Source organism: Poecilia mexicana, unplaced genomic scaffold, assembly GCF_051168715.1.
Source record: "Poecilia mexicana isolate PSO_F unplaced genomic scaffold, ASM5116871v1 scaffold_8, whole genome shotgun sequence".
NCBI lineage: Eukaryota > Metazoa > Chordata > Actinopteri > Cyprinodontiformes > Poeciliidae > Poecilia > Poecilia mexicana.
The window spans coordinates 24,095,075-24,116,206 of NW_028263377.1; the positions used below are offsets into that span (position 1 = coordinate 24,095,075).

Consider the following 21,132-nt stretch of genomic DNA (forward strand, 5'->3'; position numbering starts at 1 on the left):
AACATAGACAACAACATTAGCACTCTTGTTAACTAGGTTAACATGATATATTAGCATCACCTAGCTAACATTATTAGCATGCAACAGAATTACTCAACTTACACGGTTTGTTTGAAAAAAAACATTGGTAGTTCTTGCTGGTTTGTTAAGCATGGTTCTGACACACAATGTTAGCATGTGTATGCTCATGGTGCGTTTAAATACGGCTTGGAAATGTGTGCTACCGCATTTTAGCAATGTATTGAACAGTATAAATGTTCATCCATATGAAAATCATGTATAATTTTCCTCTTTCTAATTTTTACACTACCTTGTGTTGGTAAATCTCATGAAATGTGTGGTTTTTTTTGTTTGTTTTTGACTCAATTCTTTATCTGTCTTGAACCAGGTTAAGAAAATGCGGCCCTCTGTAGGTGGATCATCTCTATATTTCCAATGTAACGCATTAATGCAGAGTTTTATTCCTTCTGTTTGACTTTTGTTGTATGTTTTTACATTTCTCCATTTATTTGTCTTGACCTTGCAAAGCCTGCTGTACCTTGTGTTTTATTTCGTCAAAGTTTGAGTCAGATGATGACCATTATTAGATGCAAAGAGCAAGACATGTGTTTATGTTTTGTAAATCAAGATTACCCTGATGATCTTATTGTTTCAGTCAAATAAGTCATCATGTAATGTGATGTTGAATAAAAAAGAAACTGTCTGAGACAATATATGATCTGACTTCATGTTTCAACATATTCTCTTAAATAGACATAATGAAACCTCATCCGCACACAGGAAGCTTCACCACTTCCGTGTTTATGCCGGGGAACACAGTGAACTTTAAAATGAACACTATCTCTTTAAATAGATCAAAGCTCAAACACCACAAGCAATTCAGAGAACATGCTTTTATTCTGCATAAATATGATAACAATAAGCTTTCAGAGTAATATTTCATCATCTAAATATAAAGCAAGGCATTTTGTGTAATTTCTAAAACCTAAAAGTACACAATGGTAGGTTGTTACATTACTGCAGGGCTGGGCGATATGGCTCAAAAATAAAATCAGATTTTTTCCATACCCGATCTGATTCCTAATTTTAATTGACTTTTTTTTAAAATTGCTTACCTTTTTGAAAAATAAACTACAACTGATAGAAAATCTTTTCAAAAAGTGGCTTGTTTTTCAATCATCTCTTCTACTTAGTTATACGACAGAGTATTAGGGCAATTTTTTTTATTACGAGAACAGTCATAATATTAGAATAAAGATGCAATTTTACTAGAGGTATGTTAAAATTACATGGGAAAAGTAGTAAAGTAAAACATAATGAAAATAAAGTTATAGTATTTCTAGTAAAGTATGAGTAAAAAGTTGAAATAATGAGAATAAAGTCATAATTCTATAACTTTATTTTTGTAATTTTATGTTTATAATTTTCTTGGCATGGCCCTAACACTCCGTCGTACCAAGAGTGAATAGATGAACCCCCCCCCCCCCCCAAATTTTCCAATAATTAAATCTTCAAAAACCAAAGATTCGATTAATCGATCAAGTCAATTTATCGCCCAGCCCGACATTATTGCTGTGCAGTTTAATCATTAACATGCCAACAGGCCGCTATATTGGAAATAATGCCAACTTGCTGGGCTAAATGTGGATAAAAGCCGCTCACACCGAGGTTTTGCCAGCCAGGCTCTGGTTCCAGTGGGAGCTCCCTTCATCCACAAACACTCCCATCTCCACCAGCACGGATTTCGGGATCGGGTGGGCGTGACGGGACACGTACAGGCTCCTCAGGCTTTCCTTCATGCGCGACTTGTTATACTCGGTGCACAAACTTCCGGTCAGACTCGGAATACACTTCACTTCCCATTTGAAGTAGAATCGGCCATGTTGGAGAGGGCACACGTCTTCTAAGACTCCAGCAGACAGGCGTCGCTCACATTCTCCCAGCAGGTCGTCGTCCCATTTGTTGTCTTCATCCCAAATTTCAAACCGCACGACGCTTCCAGAAGAGATGTCCCTGGTTTCTAGGTCAACGCTGGTGCCCCACTTCGGGCTGTTGTTGTTTACAATGACGGAAGAACGGTAAACCTCCTCTTTGTTGAGGAAGACCTTGACGTAGCCGTCCGTGCCGCTGCTGTGGTCCCCCCACAGACTCTCAGCCTTTACCACCGTTATAAAGACGCGGGCCATTCCCTTCCGGGTCGGGCAGCAGTCAGAGTTCACCGCTGGTTCGTTGTGGCACTGGCAGACGCAGGAGTCCTTGGAGTCGGTCCGTATTCCGGCCTGACAGCGCTCGCTGCAGTTCCTCCACAGGCCTTTCTCCAAAATGTAATGGCTGATGGCTTTGCGCAGGTTTTTCCTGACCGGAGTGTTTTCAGGGAGTAACTCGTGGAGCGAGGAGAGGGAATACGAAACGAGGTCTGGATACTGTGGGACCGAAGTGAGCCATTCCTTGTAGGCGTCTGGGTTTTTGTTGGCGGAAAAAAGAAGGTCCGAGTCTGTGGTGAGCCCACCTTTTATTTCTGTGAACCTGGAGACAGAAAATCAGAGGATTGGGGCCAACTAGTAATAATAAAGAATTCTGACTTTTTACTCAAAATTCTCACATTAATCTCAGAATTTTTAAATGTTTTTTTCTCAGAATTCTCATAATCAAAATAAAAGTCCAAATAAAAATAAGCTGTAAAACAAGATGGCGGCTTTGGCCGTGCTGACATCGATTTAAACTATGGAAAACCCGAGTGCATTGGTGGAAAAAAATCTTATATTCCAAAAATAAACCTTCAAAACCAAAGATTTGCTTAATCGGTTTTGTGGAGTAATCGCCGAGCCCAGGCAGTAGCATAATAAATGTTCTGTACCTGTCGCTGAAGGTGTCGGAGAAAGATTTCTTGCTGTCCAGTTTATCTGCAGACGTCTGGCAGTGCTTTGTCTCTGCTTTTATATTAACTTTGATGCTTGCAGACGCTTCGGCCTCCAGACACATTTGGATTTCCTCTGTTCTCAGACCCTGCAGACTCGCTTCGCAATTCGCGATGCTGGTCACAGACTTGATCTGTCCTCCCAGCTTCACCTGAAACAGCATCATGAGCCCATTCAGCTCATTTAACTCTTTGTGTCCTGTTCGCCTCAGTAATGCTTGTTGTTACTCACCTTGGTGATGTAATGGGTGCCAAAAACATCAATCAGCGTGTAAAATCTGGACTTGTATTCTGGGCTGTAGACTTTAGGAAGCTTTTTCACTGCTTTGTTGAAATCTCTGTTCAACTTGGGAGTGCTGGACACTCTGTAGCTGCAGGAGCAAGGCACAAAAACAATGAAGCAAATCCAGTTTGGCTTCATTTAGTCTTGGTGGATTCTATCAGATGAACTGATGCCAGGTGGAGGTATGAAATCTTTCCAAAAACAGCCAAATAAACGATACTAAACTCAGTTTAATGCTACAAGCAAGTTATGAACTATTAGCACAAAGAAAACTTCATCTCAAAAGGCATCTAGACAGAAAAATTCAGTCTAAATCTGGCAGATTTTATGTAACGTTTACATTCCTGAATGTGCATCGATGTTCACTTTTTAACAAGTAAATGTGTAAAAATAAAGGTAAAGCTTTTGTGGTTTGACGAATACGAATGGGAAATTTCCATAAATAGGAAATAAAAGGAGTAAATTTCTGACAAAAAACTTTCAAAGAAAACAAAGAAATTTTTAGATTAATATCAGAGATCTTCTAAAAAGTCAAACATTTGACTTTTCCATCTTTTCAAGAAAATTTCTGAAATTAATCTCAAAATTTCAGAGTTTTTTCCCCCCCTTTCTCTTTTGGAACCTACTGTGTCCCTAATATGTTGACGTAGATGAATCCATATTTCAGGTATGAAAAAATATGAAATATAGTTTAGATAAGTTGAAAGTACCATAATTTCATTTCTCCATTTAAAAATGCAAAATAATTTTATTGTGGGTTCTTTTCTTTTGATTACCTGATCAACAATAAATCAAACACGCAACATTAATGAAACAAAGAAGAAAAAAAACTAAATCTTATTTGCCTGAATGAAAAGTTTTGCAGTTTCCTCAGCTTTTGGATCAATTTTTTGGTCAAGAATACAATTTTAGTCTATTTACAGCAGTAAAAATGACAACCATCTTCCAACAACTTTTGTTTTTTGTTTTTATACAAGCTGAATAAACGTGCGTGCCCAATAATGTTTTTGAGTAAAAGGTGTGGATGTTTGTGCCCCCCACTTCCCGCCTCATTGCGTGTCGTTGTCATGACCACGGGTTTTTTTCAAGAAGGTGTAAAACCTCAGGCAACAAATTTCTACAAGTAAAAACAGAAACTAAACGTAAAAACATAAAACCTTGTTGGTCTTCTTGGCCTATGCGGCATGCAACAGCAGACAAAGAAACGGTTTGTGCTTCAGTTGTGGACCAGCTAGGAATTTCAAAGTTTCAATGATTTCTCCTCTACTTTAAAAAAAAATGTTATTTAAAATTAGCAGAGCACAACATAAAACGTAGAAAAATTAACAAGAGGAGATTATCAGCTAAAATCTTGCATCAAGCAACATAATTTAAGATTCATTTCTGCAGAATTGAAACAGTGAAACTCTCAGCCATTGGTAATTCATATAATATTCATAATTATGTTCTGAAAAATGTTTTCCCCGTTAAGATTTCTTCTGTTTTTGGCTCTTGGTGTCTCATTTAATGTTTAAGATCGACTCAAACTGCAATAGTTTTTGTTTTATGTTGTTAAAAAATAATAATAAAAAAAGTGAATGTAAAAAAATGTTTCAGATCATCAAGCACATTTTTAGGAGACAAAAATAGCCTGAATATATATTTAAAAACAGCTTTAAACAATGATTTAATTTCCCTAATTAAGTGAAAGGCAATGATGCAAAGTACAACAGTAAGACCACCTCTGAACGACGAGAAAAAAATGTTTCCCAGTGGCCTAAACAAAGTTCAAGAGAAAAACCAATGCTGCACCATGACTATGTTTGAGGTAAATGGTGATTAACCTCCAATGTGGCTGCAATTCTGCAGAGAAAAGTGGGTTGTTGTACAAGCATGATGATAACCATTGCTGCAAACACTGGAAAACCCAAATATTACAATTACTATGTTGATTATTTTCATATTGGGCAAGGTTGGTCTGGGAAGAAAATGATCAGGGAGTTTCTCAAAGGTTTGGTCTTTAAATATTCATTTGATTCAAGTTTGTTCAAGCAGGAGTACATGGAAATGTAGCCGTGTCAGAAACCTCCGGAATGTGACGTAACAAATCAGCAGCCGCTGCCCCGTTACCTAGCAACCCCAGCAGAGCTCCGTCCGTAACCTAGCAACCTAAGTGGCACTCCAGTACATCTGGTCAGCTGGTTTTACCACTGTGTTCGCTGTACAATGGTTGCTGGAAAAGATAAGTGTTTGTGCACATGTGTTTGCAGCCAGTCTTGCTGGAAATAGGCACCAGCACCCCTCCCAACTCCAATAGGAACGAGGGAGTAAGAAAATGGATGGATGGATGGATGGATGGATGGATGGATGGATGGATGGATGGATGTTTGCAGCCATTTTCATGTGTAAGTGTAAATGCTGAGTTAGGCAGCAATATATTTTGATTTAAAGTGACAAGAGCCCATAAAACAGCTCCTTCTGAACTGATCAGATTAAAATCTCTATCTGAGAACGATTTTATGCAAACAATGTATTGCTATCTATCTAGACCTATAATAACCGGTGCAAGGGAGCATAATACATCAACTTTAAACTTAGATTCTTCGGTTGGGTGGAACTCTGCCAGGGTTGCTAGGTAACCGGTGGAACTCTGCTGGAGTTGCTAGGTAACGGCCCAGTGCCTGTGGAATGTGACTTAAAAAATGGGAGGTTTTTGAAATGGCTTATTTTTCAGACACTATAAAACATTAACGTGTTTCCAAAAAATGGCTGTTTTTTTAACACTTGGGCTGTTTAAGAAGCAGTTGAGAGCCAAATTGAAGAATAAAGACGTTTAAGATGTAAATTTTTGCATAACAGGTCCCTTTTCAGAAGCATTTTAGATGCTTCTGAAACTTTGGTTTGACCTGAAAACATATTAATCGTTTTGCAGAACGTTTTTCTTACCTGTAGTACTCACAGTACATGCTGGTACTCGCAAAGCTGAACTTGTCATTCTTTGTTTTCTCCATGGAATATTCAGCCACCTTCGATGTGGTCCCAGCCAGCATCAGGCTGCCAGATTTACCTTTCATTTCGACTTCTAATTCGGTCTTCCAGTTGTTCTCAACAGAGGAGGTGCTGGAGCTGACCAGAGACTCGCTGGATTTGTGGAGCTTGGAGGAAACTTTAGCACTGCAGGTCTGCTTGGCCCTCCAGTCCAGCACGGACAGGGGCAGCTTCATCTTTTTGCCCTCCAGAAACGGGTTAGTGCACAGGGTGCAAGTCTTGTCTTTGCGTTTCCACTGATTCATGTCGAGCACAAACGCAGATTTTCGCTCCATCTTGGTGATGTCGAAGCCTTCCCCAGCTAAGTTGGATCCAGGAGCGAATTCGGCCTCCTGACACTCTCTGGGCTTTCCATCAGTGCAGGCTGCGGTCGAATACTGAGGGAGGCAGAGCAGGAAGCCGGCAAAGATGGAAAAACTCAACAGGAACATGCTGCTGTCCTTGGAAGTAAACTGAAAGAGAAAAACTTTTTCTCAGCAAAATCTATAACATAACTGCAATTAAATTAAATTAAGATTAATGGGGAAAAACTATAACTAACCGGAACTATATTGTGTGTTTATAAAACTAACACATTTATTTAATCTATTTATTAGCCTTTGGAATTGACGTGTAAACAGTTTACATAACTGTCGGCAGTTATGGCACTCCATAACCCTCCTGGAAGTGCTTATTATGATTCTATGCACTGCAAATCTGGAATAAACTTCCAGAAAACTGCAAAACAGCTGAAACACTTAGTTCTTTAAATCTAGACTAATAACCAACCTGTTTAGAGTTGCTTTAGAACCATAATAAATTAAACATTGACAAACATTTTGATGGCACTTGACAAAAGGTAAAATATTTACAAGTTTTCTCAATTGCCAACTGTATTTTTGTGTTTTCATGATGTAAAACACTCTGTACTGCCTTGTTGCTGAAATGTGCTGTACAAATAAACTTGATTGATAGTCTGCAAAAAGGCATCCTCAAAAGTTGGGATAAAACACCACAGTCAATAATTTTAATACATTTTTTTGAAAATAGTATCTTTTATGGGTATTCATTACCCAATGGATGTACACAGATTAATAATACCTACAAACCAATTAAAGTATGAAAAAGCTAAAACTACTACTTTAACTAATAAAAACTAAATTAAAACTAAAGATTTAACTAAAATTAATTAGTAAAAACTAGAAAACACACTAAATAAAAAAATTATATTTTATTGTTTATTTCATACAAAAAGATCAAAATAATCACTGCATATTGACTCTTTGCGCGTGACGTCACTCTTCAAAACCCCGCCCACTCCGCCATGACAACCGTCAAAAACAACCAATGAGCTCATAGTAAAGCCTGTTAAAAAACGCACGTGGTAGCCTAATATCGCTTTTATTTAGTTGATTTCGCAGCAAAAATGGTTATAAGGTGCTGAGCGGCCGGCTGCACAAACAGACAAGGATGAAAACCAAACTTGTCATTTTATTTTATCTTTTAATGAGGGAAGATGGCGATAGCAGCCAATGACTGGCAGCTGTTAATCATAATGACTGGTAGCCCTCAGTGTAATGGCGGATTTGCAGTGAACACACTTTTACAAGGTAAGAAGACGTAACGTTTATAAACTTTATAAGCAAGTATGATTAGAAAGATATCAAATATTGCATTATGGAGTAAGATACGCGTCTAACCGTCCGTAACCATGGAAACAATGCTCCACCGTCATGTAGCCTAGCATGTACGGAACAAAACTGGTTAGCATAATTTAAAAAAACTGGTTAGCATCTCTTCTGTCTTCTGTACGTTTTTGAGGCTTCTCCGGTTGAAGGGGAAACGCTGTTTATGACACAGTGATATAAATCATGTGTTGTTAATTCAGGCAGAGTCGGAAATTTGAGCAACACGTCAGGAGGGAGGAGGTATGGGTCTGTTTCTAAGCTAGCCGTTTCAAACTTGTACCGCCGTCTATGAACCCCAACCCGTTGAGTTAGGTTCACAGAGAAATTAGCTTCACTCGAACAAGTAGAAGTCATGAAAAAACTGGCAAAAACAACTAAAGTTCAATAATCCCGATCCTCATTTCCGTCGTCCATGTTAAGATCATTAATAAAATGATATGCAAAATAGATAGATAAAGCAATGTACTTAACTACTGAATCAAAACTATTAAAATATTAAAAAAATAGTACAGTTATGATTAATCTTTAGCTCATTCTTAATGAGTTGGTGATGTCATTTATAGTCTTAAACTCACAGTAGGCTGTCTGTCCAACGGTTGTACTGCGACATGTTTCTACTGAATTTTTTATTTGCCAAACAAAAAGTCACAACAAAATAAAACTAAACTGTGTTGAAAAAGACATTGTTCTCAGCAAGGCTTTGAGTTAAAATCCTGGCCTGATAGACCTGAAATGTGTCCAGACGTTACATGAAATCATTATTTCAAGCAACATTTTTCATGCAGCTCATAACAAAGAAGATAAAATCTCTGGTCAAAGCCTTGTGAGTATCGTTATATCTTTTATCTCTTTCAGCTATGACTTTGACCTTAATCTTGTATACCTTTTTTTTTTACTGCTGTGGTCTACCACCAAGATGCAAATGATCAAAGAGAAACAATTACTTTCTTTACCTGACCTTAAGTTTTAAGCAACATTCTGTTAAGATGTGCACCAGAATTTAAAATAAAGGAGTTTCCGTCAAACATTTTGGTTTATTGCATCTGAAGCTCTTTGTGACTTAAAAAAAACTTGGGTATGTAACTAAAAAGCTCCATAATATAATCACCTGAGAAATGTAAAGTTGCATATTATTAGCAAATTTCTCATATCTGCAACCACTAAGAACATCAGCTGCTGTGAAAGAAGTGTAGGCCTGTTGCAGTAAGCAGTAAATCAATTAATCACATCACACATTAAGACAGCTCAATAGTTTCCATTTGCATTATTTATTCGTTTTTCTCTTTTCTGTCTTTCTATCAAAAACAGGATGACTAAAGTCTTCAGTTTGGTACTTTGGTCCCAATTAGTCACGTTTTTGAAGGACAATTCTGTTTACAGAGACTTTCTAATTAATTTTATTTATTGTTTCTGTTGTTTTGTTTATTTATTTTGGATATTTAACCTGTCTTTTAGTTTCAGTGTTAAATGTTGACTAGAATTGAAAGTTTATTGAGCTTTCAGAATGTGTTGTTGCATTATAATGTCATTATTGCTTGAAAATGGTGTCAAAACAACAATAGTATTATAATAATACCTTAACTTAATAGCTATTTATCTCCTTATGGAGTGAAATCTTTTCATGACCCCCTGTAAAGAACATTTTCAAAGCATATTATGGCTCTCAAAGTATGTCCACCCCTATTAAAATGCCATCTAGTTAATATTTTTTCCATATATTGACATTTATCCTGTGTAGCTCAACGGCAAAGACATTATTCAGCTTGAGGGTTGCAGAAATGTGCACCTAATTTCAACATTCAGTCTTGATTTTGTGTAATTTCCCGTCTCAACTATACCAAAGTTATCCAGATCTTTGGATAACTTTGAATCTATAATTGGAATCCATTGAGTTTCTGGAAACAGGGAATCTTTTTTCTTCTACTTTGGTTTTCCAGGTGACACTATAACATTTCAGGTCAAAACAAATAAAAAAAACAACCTTAAAACGGTTCTATTAAAGTAACCCCTGAGCATGATTCTGCCACCACCATGTCTAACTGTGGTCCTCCATTCTTTGTGCCAAACATTTTTCTTTTCAACATTTTGGAATATTTTAGCAACATCTGGATATTTTCTTTAAAATAAATTCTCTCTACCAACCCTTAAGTTTTTGGGTCCCACATTTACTCAAATTATTGACTTTTCCCCTTCCCTTCAACATGATAATTTCTGCATTTATACTCAGTATAGTAATTAATATTAAGGAATTATTGACTGAAAACAAGCTCCTATATCTTGGTGAAAACATACTTGTCTTATTTTAAGTGTACAAAAATATTTGCAGTAGAAACTAGACCAAAAATACTCGGTAAGATTTTGCACTTCTGCAGTGCAGAAGGCTGGTGACCTTTCTTTCTACTCAGCTGTATTTAATAATGACACAAACACCTCAAAGGAGTTTAGTGAAAACAGTGTTAAATATAGTCGCAACTATAACACAAGCATTTCTGTTACCCATCCGAACGATATAACAAAACTTGCATCCACTTGTTTAAGTTAAAACACATCGATTTCATAGCAAATCAGGGACGACTCACCGATCTGTTGCCTGTTCTTTGTGCAGGAGTGAAACTGAGTGAACATATGTCGATATAAAGCGTTTAACGTTCAGAGAAATGGGGCAGGAGGTGGTGAGGGGGTTGAGGTGACAGTGGTCTTAAACGAGTGCAGGAAGAACATAAAAAAAGTGTGGTTGAAAGGTTTCGTATGCTTTTCCTCAGAGCAGCAAGTGGTCGATGTAAACTCATATGTATAACGTACGAGAGGAAACTCAGGCCAGTTTATCAGTCAGAGAGAAACCAGAGACCAAAAAATATGTCATTTCCTTGAAATAGTGGATGGATGTAGTCATATTTTATGAGAAGAGGAGAAAAACTAAGTCAGACTGTTGGAGAAAAAGTTAGGCCCTATTAAATCAGCTGAAAGGAAAAAGAGATACACAAAACAGAAAAGCACCAGTAGAATATAAACCACACACAGTGACAGTTGTACCACCTTTGAAGAACTTAAGGTGACCTTTATTCTTCCTTGCACAGATTAGAATAGGTCTATGGTCTATACAAAACATGTTCATTACATTTTTTTGTTGCAAAAATCATTCTTGGTCTGCTCAGTTCAGAATGAGCTTTTTTAGGGAGTCTGTCACTTTAAATCCGTATAAAATGCTGCTGGCCACAGCCCCAACTCAATGGCTGCAAATAGAAGAATTATAACCGTCTTTGAACATTATACAAACCAGAGGCGCCTGCAGGATATTATGGAGGGTAGTCACAATACTATCACTGCACCTGACCCACAAGAGCACAACCACATCTCCAACACAAAGACATGAAAGCAAAGCCTACCCATGTGGTGTGTCTGCGACGTCCAGAGGAGGAGAAGGTGAACTAATGATGTTTGCTTAATTTCAACTATTTTTGCAAACGTTTTGACTAGATTTAACTGTTTAGTTTAGGCAGTAAGATGCAGTAGGGGGCAGTAGGGGGCAGCAGATGTCATTGTCGGCCAACCGGGTGACCCATTACCTCTTCAGTTCGTGAAACCACAAAAAAAGGTCATAAAGGGCGACCTTGCCAGAACCAAGCACGTTAGAAATCTCAGGCAGGATCCAAATGACTGCTCTGATGCTGCAAGATGTGTTGACACATAAGATCTTTTTTTCTCCACAATTTAGCTAATAGTAAAGAGGGTTAGATAATAAAAAATCCCAAACCTATTCTTTTCTTTATTTACTTAAAGTAATATTTCAAGGTGCAGCTGCAGGCGCTACTGATACAAGCATCTTTTCTGAATTGCTAAGTCAGCAACAGAACAGCTGACTTTCCCATACAGCGGGAAAATTAGTTGACCAAACATGCTGGAGCTCCACTTGGGTCACTAGGTAACGGGACCAGGCTGAGCTGGGGTTGCTAGGTAACCAGGCCAAGCTCAGCTGGGGTTGCTAGGTAATGGTGCAGCACCAAAAAACATTAAACTGTTGCTAAAAATCGTCTGATTTTTAGAAGGAGTAGACTCAAATGAAAGTACAAAAACATGCAGGTGCACTACTTCTCTATAATTTTATAAACTTTTTTTTATTAGCTATGCTTTGCAAGCGTCAGTACAGCTTAATTCAGCAGTGTAGATTATTCAAATAACAGAAATAAGTTTAACCTAACCTGTCCTTCAATTATCGTGAAACTGAAGAGAACAACAATCACATTATTCTAATTATTTGTAATAATCACAGTTACCACTTCTGTAAGAGAAAACAGACTATGTTAATACATTACTTTGCAAAAGCAAAATGCTTTTACTTTATTCTTTAATTATAAGATGCATGGAAATAAGGAATGGCCTCACCTGTTTACGAAAGGGGATGTTAGGCAATGCATGCAGACTACTTTTAGTAATGAACAGAAATTAAAAATAAACAGAAATGAATGAACAAAAAATATATATGAACAAACACATGAGAAAATCACAAAAAATAATACATAAATGGACCAAAATTACAAAAATCAGAGTTTAACAGATGGTGAAATATCCTCTGTGAATTTATGTTTTCATTAGACCTACAGGGAAGGAAATTGTTCTTATCTTCTGTCTGATTGCCTCTACATCTGGGGGCGTGCAATTATTTATTTATTTTATTTTATTAAGAAATGGTTCCTAGCTTTTTTTCTAAAAAGATTGTCATTTAAAGCAAAGGTGCAGATAATAAAACAATCTCAGCAATAGAGAGCCAGCAGCTTTAATGAATCTCACTGCAAAAACACAAAATTTTACCAAGTATTTTTGTCTAGTTTCTAGTGTAACTATCTTAGTAAACTTGAAATAAGACAAAACTAACTTACAAGGAACTTTTCAGTTATATATAGGAGCTTGTTTAAGTCAATAATTCCTTAAAATTGATGAAAGTACTATTTCCACTGGCAGATCATTTCACATAACATGGGAAAAATGTCTTGTTATAATAAGTGAAATAATCTGCCAGTGGAACTAGTACTTTTTCCATCAATATTAAACAGGACGTATTATGTGAAAAAATGTACTTTTTTGAACTTTCATTTGGGTCTTTGTTGCTTCTTAAAAGCTCTGGCCACTCGGCCAGTTTTGAACAATGAATTAATGTTTTTTGTGTCTTGAAATTGAGGCTTTTCAAACATCTCCGGAAAGTAATGTCATAAATCAGAAGCCCAGGCCCGTTACCTAGCAACCCCAGCAGAATTCCACCAGTTACCTAGCAACCTGAGTGGAGCTCCACCATGGTTAGGCAGCTGATTTTACTACTGTATGTGCTGTACAATGGCTGTTGGAAAAGGTAAGTGTTTTGATGTTGACTTACCATGCAGAAACAACTTGATGCATTCCTGTTGGTTGTGCTGGAGGCCCCACTTCTGCTTTTCAAAAATATATGGTTGCACATCTGTTTGCAGCCATTTTCATGTGTGAGTGTAAATGCTGAGTTTGGAGGAGTGGCCAGCAGAAGCTTGGATTTCAAGTGACAAGAGGCCATGAAACGGCCATGAAACGGCTCATTCTGAACTGAACAGACTCAAATCTAAGAATGATTTTGTGCAAAAAAAATTTTAATGAACATATTTTGTGTAGTCCATAGCCTATCCTAATCTGTTCAAGGAAGAATAATAGGTCACATTTCAGGAATTACTGACTTAAAACAATCTCCAATATCTTGCAGAAAAGTTACTTGTAAGTTAGATTTGTTATTTCAAATGTATGAAGATATTTTCACTAGAAACTTGTTCAGAAGTAGTTGGTATAATTTTGTGTTTTTGCAGTGTTAAACATTTGCCTTATTTAAGATAATATGTTTGCCTTTTAGCAGTAATATTCTGGTTTTTCCTAAAGGTTAGCTTTGCAGACACGGACTCGTTCAGAAACACTCCCATCTCCAGCAGCATGGCTTTGGGGATAGGCTGGGCGTGACGCGACACGTAAAGCTTCTTCAGGCTCTGATTCATCGGTGTAGGTTTGTACTCTGAGCATGAAGGGCCGGTCAGACTCGGAGCACATTTCACTTCCAGTTTGAAGTACAGCCGGCCATGGTTCATGTTGCAGACGTCCTCCTTGGTGCCGTTTTGCAGAAGCTTCTCGCAAGATCCCAAGAGGTCGTCGTCCCAGCCGTTATCCTGGTCCCAGACTTCAAATTTCACTGTTTTTGCTATAGACAGATCTTGCGAACCCAGATCAAACACCCTTTTCCAGTTTGGGTTGTTGTCATTGTTGATGACTTGTGTGCGGTGTTCTTTTTTATTGTAAAAGACTTTCACAAAGCCGTCTGTGGATGTGAAGTAGTCTCCATACAGACCTGTAGCCCTCTGTACGGTTACTTTCAGGTGGACCATGCCTTTCTTCACCGGGCAGCAATCCTGGTTCACCGCCGGATCATTTTGGCACTGGCAGACGCACTGATCCTTCGAATCTTTTCTACAACGCTCGGTGCAGTTGACCAGCAGACCTTTCTCCAGGATGTAATGGGAGATGGCTGAGCGCAGGTTGGACCATGTTGCTGATTTAGGAGGCAGGAGTTCATGCAGAGCGCCCAGAGAATACGAGATTATATCAGGGCTCTGTGGAATCGACTTGAGCCATTCCTTGTAGGCCGGTGGGTCTTTATCAGCGGAGAAGAGGAGGTCTGGCTCTGTAGTATGGCCCCCTTTGATTTCTGTAAACCTGTCGAGAAGTCAAAGATTATTCAATATAATCTTTTTTGTAGCAAACATTGCACAACATAACCTTTGTGAAAGCAACATCCCACTTAAAAAAAGACTATAACTTGCATAACGCTTATCCTTTGATAAAAAGTTAGCTAAAATAAACAGTTTTGTCTTTTGGAGTTTGCAAAGATATTTGAACAAGAAACTGGTTAGATTTTGTGTTTTTGCAGTGAAATAGCAACACATCAGACTCCATTTGGAAGAAATGTAGGAACCTCTTAGTTTAGGAAGGATCACACAGAGAAAAGTGACTGAATCTCTGTACCTGTCACTGAAGAGGCTTGAGAACGCTGTCTTGCTCTCTGATTTCTCTACGTCCTTCTTGCAGTGTTTTGATTCAGTTTTTACTGTGACCCTGAAGCTTGCAGACGCCTCCACCTCCAGGCACATCTGCACCTCCTCTGCACTGAAGCCCTGCAGGCTGGCCTGACATTGACGAATGCTGGTGACAGACTGAACATCTCCACCCAACTTCACCTGGAAAGACACATTTTACAGACATATTTAACAATTTAGCCTAAAAACAGTGCGGTGGTGTTAAAGTCTGTTGCGTTGGTTTGTGTCACCTTGCTGATGTAATGGGTGCCGAAGTTGTCGATGAGTTTATAAAACTCCGCCTTGCTGTTGGAGCTGTACACCGGAGGAAGCTGTTTCACCGCTTTTCTGAATTCCCGGTGCAGCCTGGGCGAGTTCGACACTCGGTAGCTGATTTCAGCGAGGCAGGAACAAAAATAAACAATGAAACAAATGTTTTGCAAACAAAATATTTAGGCTGTAACTAATGATTATTTTTAGTGATTGACTAATTTATCAATTATTCTGATGATTATTTGATTAAACGGATTTTAAAAAACACACCTTGTGCTATTTTTTTCATTTAAATCTTTTTCATACAATGCCAGAAGTTCATCTGTTCGTTTTTGGATTGACCAATTAGTAATTGAATAGCAAAAGGTACTTAAAAAGAGACTTTTTAGTTTTTTACATCATTTGAACCAGGTGAGGCTAAAACTGCAATTGAGCAGTTTTGGGTAGAACATATTTATAGACAAAGGCAGAGTTTTTTTTTATCTTAAATGCAAAGTTTATATATGTTTTGTACACTTTTGGCTAAATTACTGCTTCAGTATATGGCCTTTAAGTCTGTAAACTTCAGTTAGCGATGAATTGATTACTAAATTAGTTGACGACCATTACTCCAGTTGAAGCTGTAGTATGTGACTTTAATGCATTTTTTTTTACATATTTGTTGAAACGGTCATCATGTCATGGCTGCATAGTATGAGGCAGATAATCTTCATACTATGCTGTACATCGAGCTCCTCTGCCTTCTCCCAGTGCTAAGTAGAGACAACCAATCAGAGCCAGGAGGCGGGTCTTAGCACTGTCAGTCATTCTTGTGCACATGCCGCCCATCTGACCACTCTCCCTCTTTGCTCTTTGCTACTACAGCTGGTTCACCACAACACAACAGAGTCTGCCACGAATGCTAATGCTACGTAGCATAGCCACAGATGATGGTGGATTGCTGTTTTTCCTGTATTGGTGAGTTGTTCTCCACCATTAGCACATTTAAAGCGCATACACCTGGTTGATTGACAGCGCTAAGACCCTCTTCCTGGTTCTGATTGGTTGTTTTTGGTCAGGAGTTGTGTGTTTATTCAGATGGTAGAGGATATTGATCTTTTCATAGATTATCTGTCTCAAATTATGACAACATGGTGACAGTTTTAACAAATGTTACATTCTGCAGCTTTAATGATTAATCAAACACCAAGTCAGTTGACGATTATTTTAATAATTGATTAATCATGATTAATCGTTTCAACTCCATTAAAAAAAAGTTTGGGCTCTGGTTTTCCTACCTGTAGTACTCGCAGGACATGCCGAGGCTGGAGAAGCTGAATTTGTCGTTCTTTGTTTTCTCCATGGAGTAATCGGCTACTTTGGAGTTGGTTCCAGCCAGCATCAACGACCCGCCCGTTTTTAATGTTTGAAACTCCAAGCCCACTTTCCAGTTGTTCTCAACGGAAGAAGAAGTGGAGCTGACCAGAGACTCGCTGGATTTGTGCAGCTTGGACGACACCTTGGAGTTGCAGGACTGCTTGGCCCTCCAGTCCTCCACGGACAGAGGCAGCTTCTGCTTCTTGTTCTCCATGAAGGGGTTGACGCACAGGGTGCATTTTTTATTCTTGCGTCGCCATGCATCCATGTTGAGCACGAAGGCTCCTTTGCGCTTCATGGTGGTTATATCAAAGCCTTCGCCTGCCAGATTGGTTCCCGGGGCGATATCTGCTTCCTGACACTGTTTGGGTGTCCCTTCAGTGCAAACACCTGTGGTACACCGAGGGAGCCACAGCAGAACACCGGCACTGATGCACACATGCAACAGCAACATGTTTCTGTTAAAATAAAAGACATTTTTATTTAACAACTTAGCTTACAAAGCCATCACAAGCAATAGAAAGCTGGATTGTTATCAACTGGTTGGTTCTTGGTGTCTTTTAAAAAATCTCTCTATCATGATCCCTTTGCTATGGTGGAGTATTACAGCCATACTAAGAATTTTTTTTTTTATCAAATCAAATTTTATTTGTATAGCACATTTCAGCTACAAGGCATTTCAAGGTGATTTACATAATAAAAATAAAAACAGCATGTGACATTGAATAAACAGAACGATTTACATTTTTTTTAAAAAAAAGATAAAAACATAGTTTTGTTAGGGAATTTAAGCGCCTGTCGTCGCTGGACTCTGCTGTCTGTTTAACACGGGTATCCAGGCCCCGTCGCCTGACAGGACAAGGTCTCCAACCTTGCAGCACCAGGCTCCGTCCACCTGTCGTGCGAATTTTTGCGCTAGGACTTTGCCGTCATACACGGATTTTTGTGCACTATTTTTACCCGTTGGTCTAGAATTTACAGGGTTTTTCTGTGCGCGCAATGACCCTCAGGCACTCACCACTTTTACACCATTAGAAAGAGGAATAAAAAAAAGTTTATAAATAGATAAAAAGTAAAGATAAAACCATCGAAGACATCAAAACCCACACTCTAACCCTAATTTAGCCATAAGCAACTCTAAACAGGTGGATTTTAAGTTGAGATTTAAAGGCACCCAATGTTTCAGCTGTTTTGCAGTTTTCTGGAAGTTTGTTCCAAATTTGTGGTGCATAGAAGCTGAATGATGCTTTTACTATTGTGAAGTCATAATATTACAAGACTAAAGTTATTTGAGAGGAAAGTCATACAAGAATAGTTATGCGAGAATAAAAGTCATAATATTTCCACTTTATTCTTGTAGAGCTACAATTTTATTTTAGTATTTTAACTTTATTCTTGTAATATTTTGACTTTATTTTTATAATTTTATTTTGCTCATTTTATTAGTGTGGCTTTTACCCTCTCGTACTTTACAACCAAACCTGAACATGTTTTTTTTTTTTTTTTCAGGCAGACAACTTTTCCTGGAAAGTGTTTACTGCAGTTTAAATAACACATTATCTGTGTGTTGTGTTAAATAAAAACTTTAAATGTGTAATCATTCCTGTTTAATCTCATTTAACTGCAGGTTATCCCTGAAGTGTTTCACAGACACAGTAAAAACATGCATTATCTGCAGTGTTATTCCTTAAAATGACACAATATTGATGTCCTAATATTTAGAAATATACATACGGTAGACACACTTTATACCCATTTTATTAGAGAAACCATTCAGAAAGCACTTTTACTTTCAATACTTTAAGTATTTTTAAATGCACATGCTTTTACTCAAGTAAAAACATTAACTTTTGCTTTGACTAAATTGCATTTTTGCTTTTGTTTGTATTTTTACTTAAGCACAGTGTTTCAATACTTTCTCCACCACTGATTCTGGCATTTTTAAAGTAAGTTAATTTATAACAGACCTTCTATTGCTGCTTAAATACAGATCTGAGATGAAAATGACACCAAAGTCTTTCACCTGTTCTGTGATCTTTACCCTGATTGAGCTGAGTGTTGGTCTCATTCTGAAACAATCACTTCAGTCATTCTGCATTAAGAAAATGTCAAACCTTTGGACTTTTAGACTTGGTGAGCAGATTAAATATGTAGCCTTGATTTTTGAGCCAACAAAGACGGTTTTTAAATTGTGTCTGATCTCTGAATCCGTGACTGGTAGACAGCATAAAACCACAACTAAGACCCTTCAGAGAGCTCATCTTTCATTTAAGTTGCCGTTTCACTTTCAGTCACTGTTTAGCAGTTAGAGCGTAAAAACATATTTTAATCTAGAGGCAAGAGAAACAATGTTTATAGTAACCAAAACATCCTGGCTTATATTTAAACACATTATTTGATCGTATCCTATTGTTATCAACTCCCACCTCTCTCTCTCTCTCCAGTGTCTTGTTTTGTTTACAACTGATAAGTTCTCGAAAAATGCCAATATATTTTATTTTAAATATTTAAACAAGCATACTTTAGAATTTATCACTATTACAGTTTTTAGTTATTGTGTTAGCTAAAAATGAAATGTTTTTAAATGTAAAACGTTCATAGAGAAAGTACAGACTTACCTTTGCGCTGCATACATTTCCTCAGCACTGAGCGTCAGAAGCAGCGCTGCGTTGTTATATTGTTGCATGGATGCAGCTGATGCACTACAGCCCCTTTCGAAAAGTCGTTTCTCACCTGGTTTTGGTTTGTGACCTTCGGTGACAAAAGGGAAACACTGAAACATTTATTTGCATTGTGTTAAACCACATGGAAAACAGGGGCACTAACACGTACACCACCCTCAGTCACATGATGGTAAACTCCAAAATTCTTGTTAATCGCTCAAAAATTTTTAATATTCACTGGAAAATGATGATGCATCAGTTCTGCAGTGTCAAATGAAGTACATGATGTGGGCTTTTTTAACTGTTTGAGTAATTTGCACAAAATAAAGTATTCGAGACACACAAACTATTGCTAAAGGGGCTTAACAACAAAATAATAGCAGAGACACAAACATGCAGAGATGCATGCGAAGTTGCTTCAACCAGATCAATTCTCATGTTGCTTCTTTAAAGAGCCACACATCCGGACCACTGGAGGCCATTGGGTTAAATGTTTATCAATAATTTATAACCAATGAATAAATATTTAGATTTACAGTAACAGTAAATTTACTCCGACCAAACGCTTTTAATGTTGGATTTTATATGAAAGATTCACATCCGTCCGTCCGTCCGTCCGTCCATCCATCCATCATTCTGCAGCGCTGCAGTAGTTCTAATGTGTGACCAGGATCTGGAGGCCTCTGTCTTGGACTCGGCCGTCTGGGGTTCGATCCCGCTCTGCAGACCTTTTGCTGAACGTCTTCTCTCTCTCTCTCTCATCACCACTTTCCTGTCTGACCAGTCTCAAATAAGGACCAAGAGAGCCAAAAAAAGAGGTTCATCTTTCTCTTGGACCTTTTATCTGTTCACACATGTGAATTCAAATCATTAGTTTTCTCACCTGCTTTTTGTTGTGCGGGTTTTGGTGACAAAAGAGAGATACTGAAAGACGTGTATCTGCATTGTGTTAAACCACATGGAAAACTGGGTCATAGCAGGTACACCACCACTGGTCGTATGGTGTGAAAAACTGAAAAACATAATTGCTTAGTAATTCTTAATATTCACCAGCGAATGTTCATGCAAACAGATATGCAATATCAAATGATTGTTTTTACAGTTGCAAGATATTTGACAATGCTAAAGACTCTTTTTGCTACATAAATTGAATCCTCTTTTTACATTTCCACAGTTTTTTTTCTAATTTATCATTGGTAGGTTGGATGACCTCTTTTCAATTCTCCTAAACTTTCACATATTCTCACTCTGACTCAAGTTTCTAAATGACGACACTCCAGTCAGAAGAAACATGGAGGTAAAATTAAAATAATACTTTAAATCTATTCATCATTTTCTCTATTTGAAATTAATCAGTTTCTACAGAAACCCAAGTCAGAGTAAAAGCAGAACCACATCTGATTAATGTGCCATGTTTGCTTTGTCCAGTGGGAGATCTGGTTTTTTCTGTTTTACAGAATCACCAGTCATCTGGTTCAGAAAACAGAGGGAGGGGAGAGTGGGGTCTGATTCACCCAAATCTTCAACATCTTTTCAGAGAATTACAGGCCATAACCTGCTGCTTCTAGACTTTACTCACAAACTGAAGTTCAGAACATTATTATTAAAACCTTTTTATTAAAAATACCCCACATTTTAGGAATGATTTTTCACTTAAAATTTTTTTTTTTGTGTTTTGGAATGTGTTCAAATGAGTTCATTAATTATTATTATAATATACTTGGCATTATATGGTTGCATGGTAATCGTACAGAAAAGCAACAAAACGATTCAAAGTGCTTAAATGATGAAAACATTAAAAAGTATATTGTAGTGGTAAAATAACAAGAAACATTGGATTATAGAGAACAATTAAAGATGTTACAGTTAT

General features: G+C 37.7%; 2 protein-coding genes across 2 annotated transcripts; both read right to left on the bottom strand.

Moving 5' to 3' along the window:
- Positions 1-878: 878 nt before the first annotated feature.
- LOC106929608 (perforin-1-like) lies at positions 879-10,767 on the bottom strand. The gene is made up of 5 exons (XM_015006661.2): positions 10,474-10,767; positions 6,126-6,679; positions 3,150-3,288; positions 2,858-3,069; positions 879-2,526 (listed from the first exon to the last, which is right to left on the bottom strand). Exons 2-5 carry the CDS (start codon positions 6,656-6,658, stop codon positions 1,659-1,661), a joined length of 1,752 nt encoding a protein of 583 aa, XP_014862147.2. The 5' UTR covers positions 6,659-6,679; positions 10,474-10,767; the 3' UTR covers positions 879-1,658.
- A 148-nt stretch (positions 10,768-10,915) lies between these two features.
- LOC106929605 (perforin-1-like) lies at positions 10,916-19,320 on the bottom strand. Its single transcript, XM_088007748.1, has 5 exons — positions 19,218-19,320; positions 16,521-17,057; positions 15,222-15,360; positions 14,921-15,132; positions 10,916-14,611 (listed from the first exon to the last, which is right to left on the bottom strand). The coding sequence occupies exons 1-5, from the start codon at positions 19,283-19,285 to the stop codon at positions 13,732-13,734; spliced, it is 1,836 nt and encodes a 611-aa protein (XP_087863874.1). The 5' UTR covers positions 19,286-19,320; the 3' UTR covers positions 10,916-13,731.
- Positions 19,321-21,132: the final 1,812 nt, after the last annotated feature.

What these genes read in the sequence shown, in the direction of transcription:
- LOC106929608 (XM_015006661.2), bottom strand. Translation starts at nt 6,658, where the DNA reads ATGTTCCTGTTGAGTTTTTCCATCTTTGCCGGCTTCCTGCTCTGCCTC. An exon ending in ATGTACTGTGAGTACTACAG is followed by an intron (nt 3,289 to 6,125) that starts GTAAGAAAAACG and finishes TTGCTCCTGCAG; the next exon opens with CTACAGAGTGTCCAGCACTC. An exon ending in GCACCCATTACATCACCAAG is followed by an intron (nt 3,070 to 3,149) that starts GTGAGTAACAAC and finishes ATGCTGTTTCAG; the next exon opens with GTGAAGCTGGGAGGACAGAT.
- LOC106929605 (XM_088007748.1), bottom strand. Translation starts at nt 19,285, where the DNA reads ATGCAACAATATAACAACGCAGCGCTGCTTCTGACGCTCAGTGCTGAG. An exon ending in GCACCCATTACATCAGCAAG is followed by an intron (nt 15,133 to 15,221) that starts GTGACACAAACC and finishes GTGTCTTTCCAG; the next exon opens with GTGAAGTTGGGTGGAGATGT. An exon ending in TCAAGCCTCTTCAGTGACAG is followed by an intron (nt 14,612 to 14,920) that starts GTACAGAGATTC and finishes ACTTCTCGACAG; the next exon opens with GTTTACAGAAATCAAAGGGG.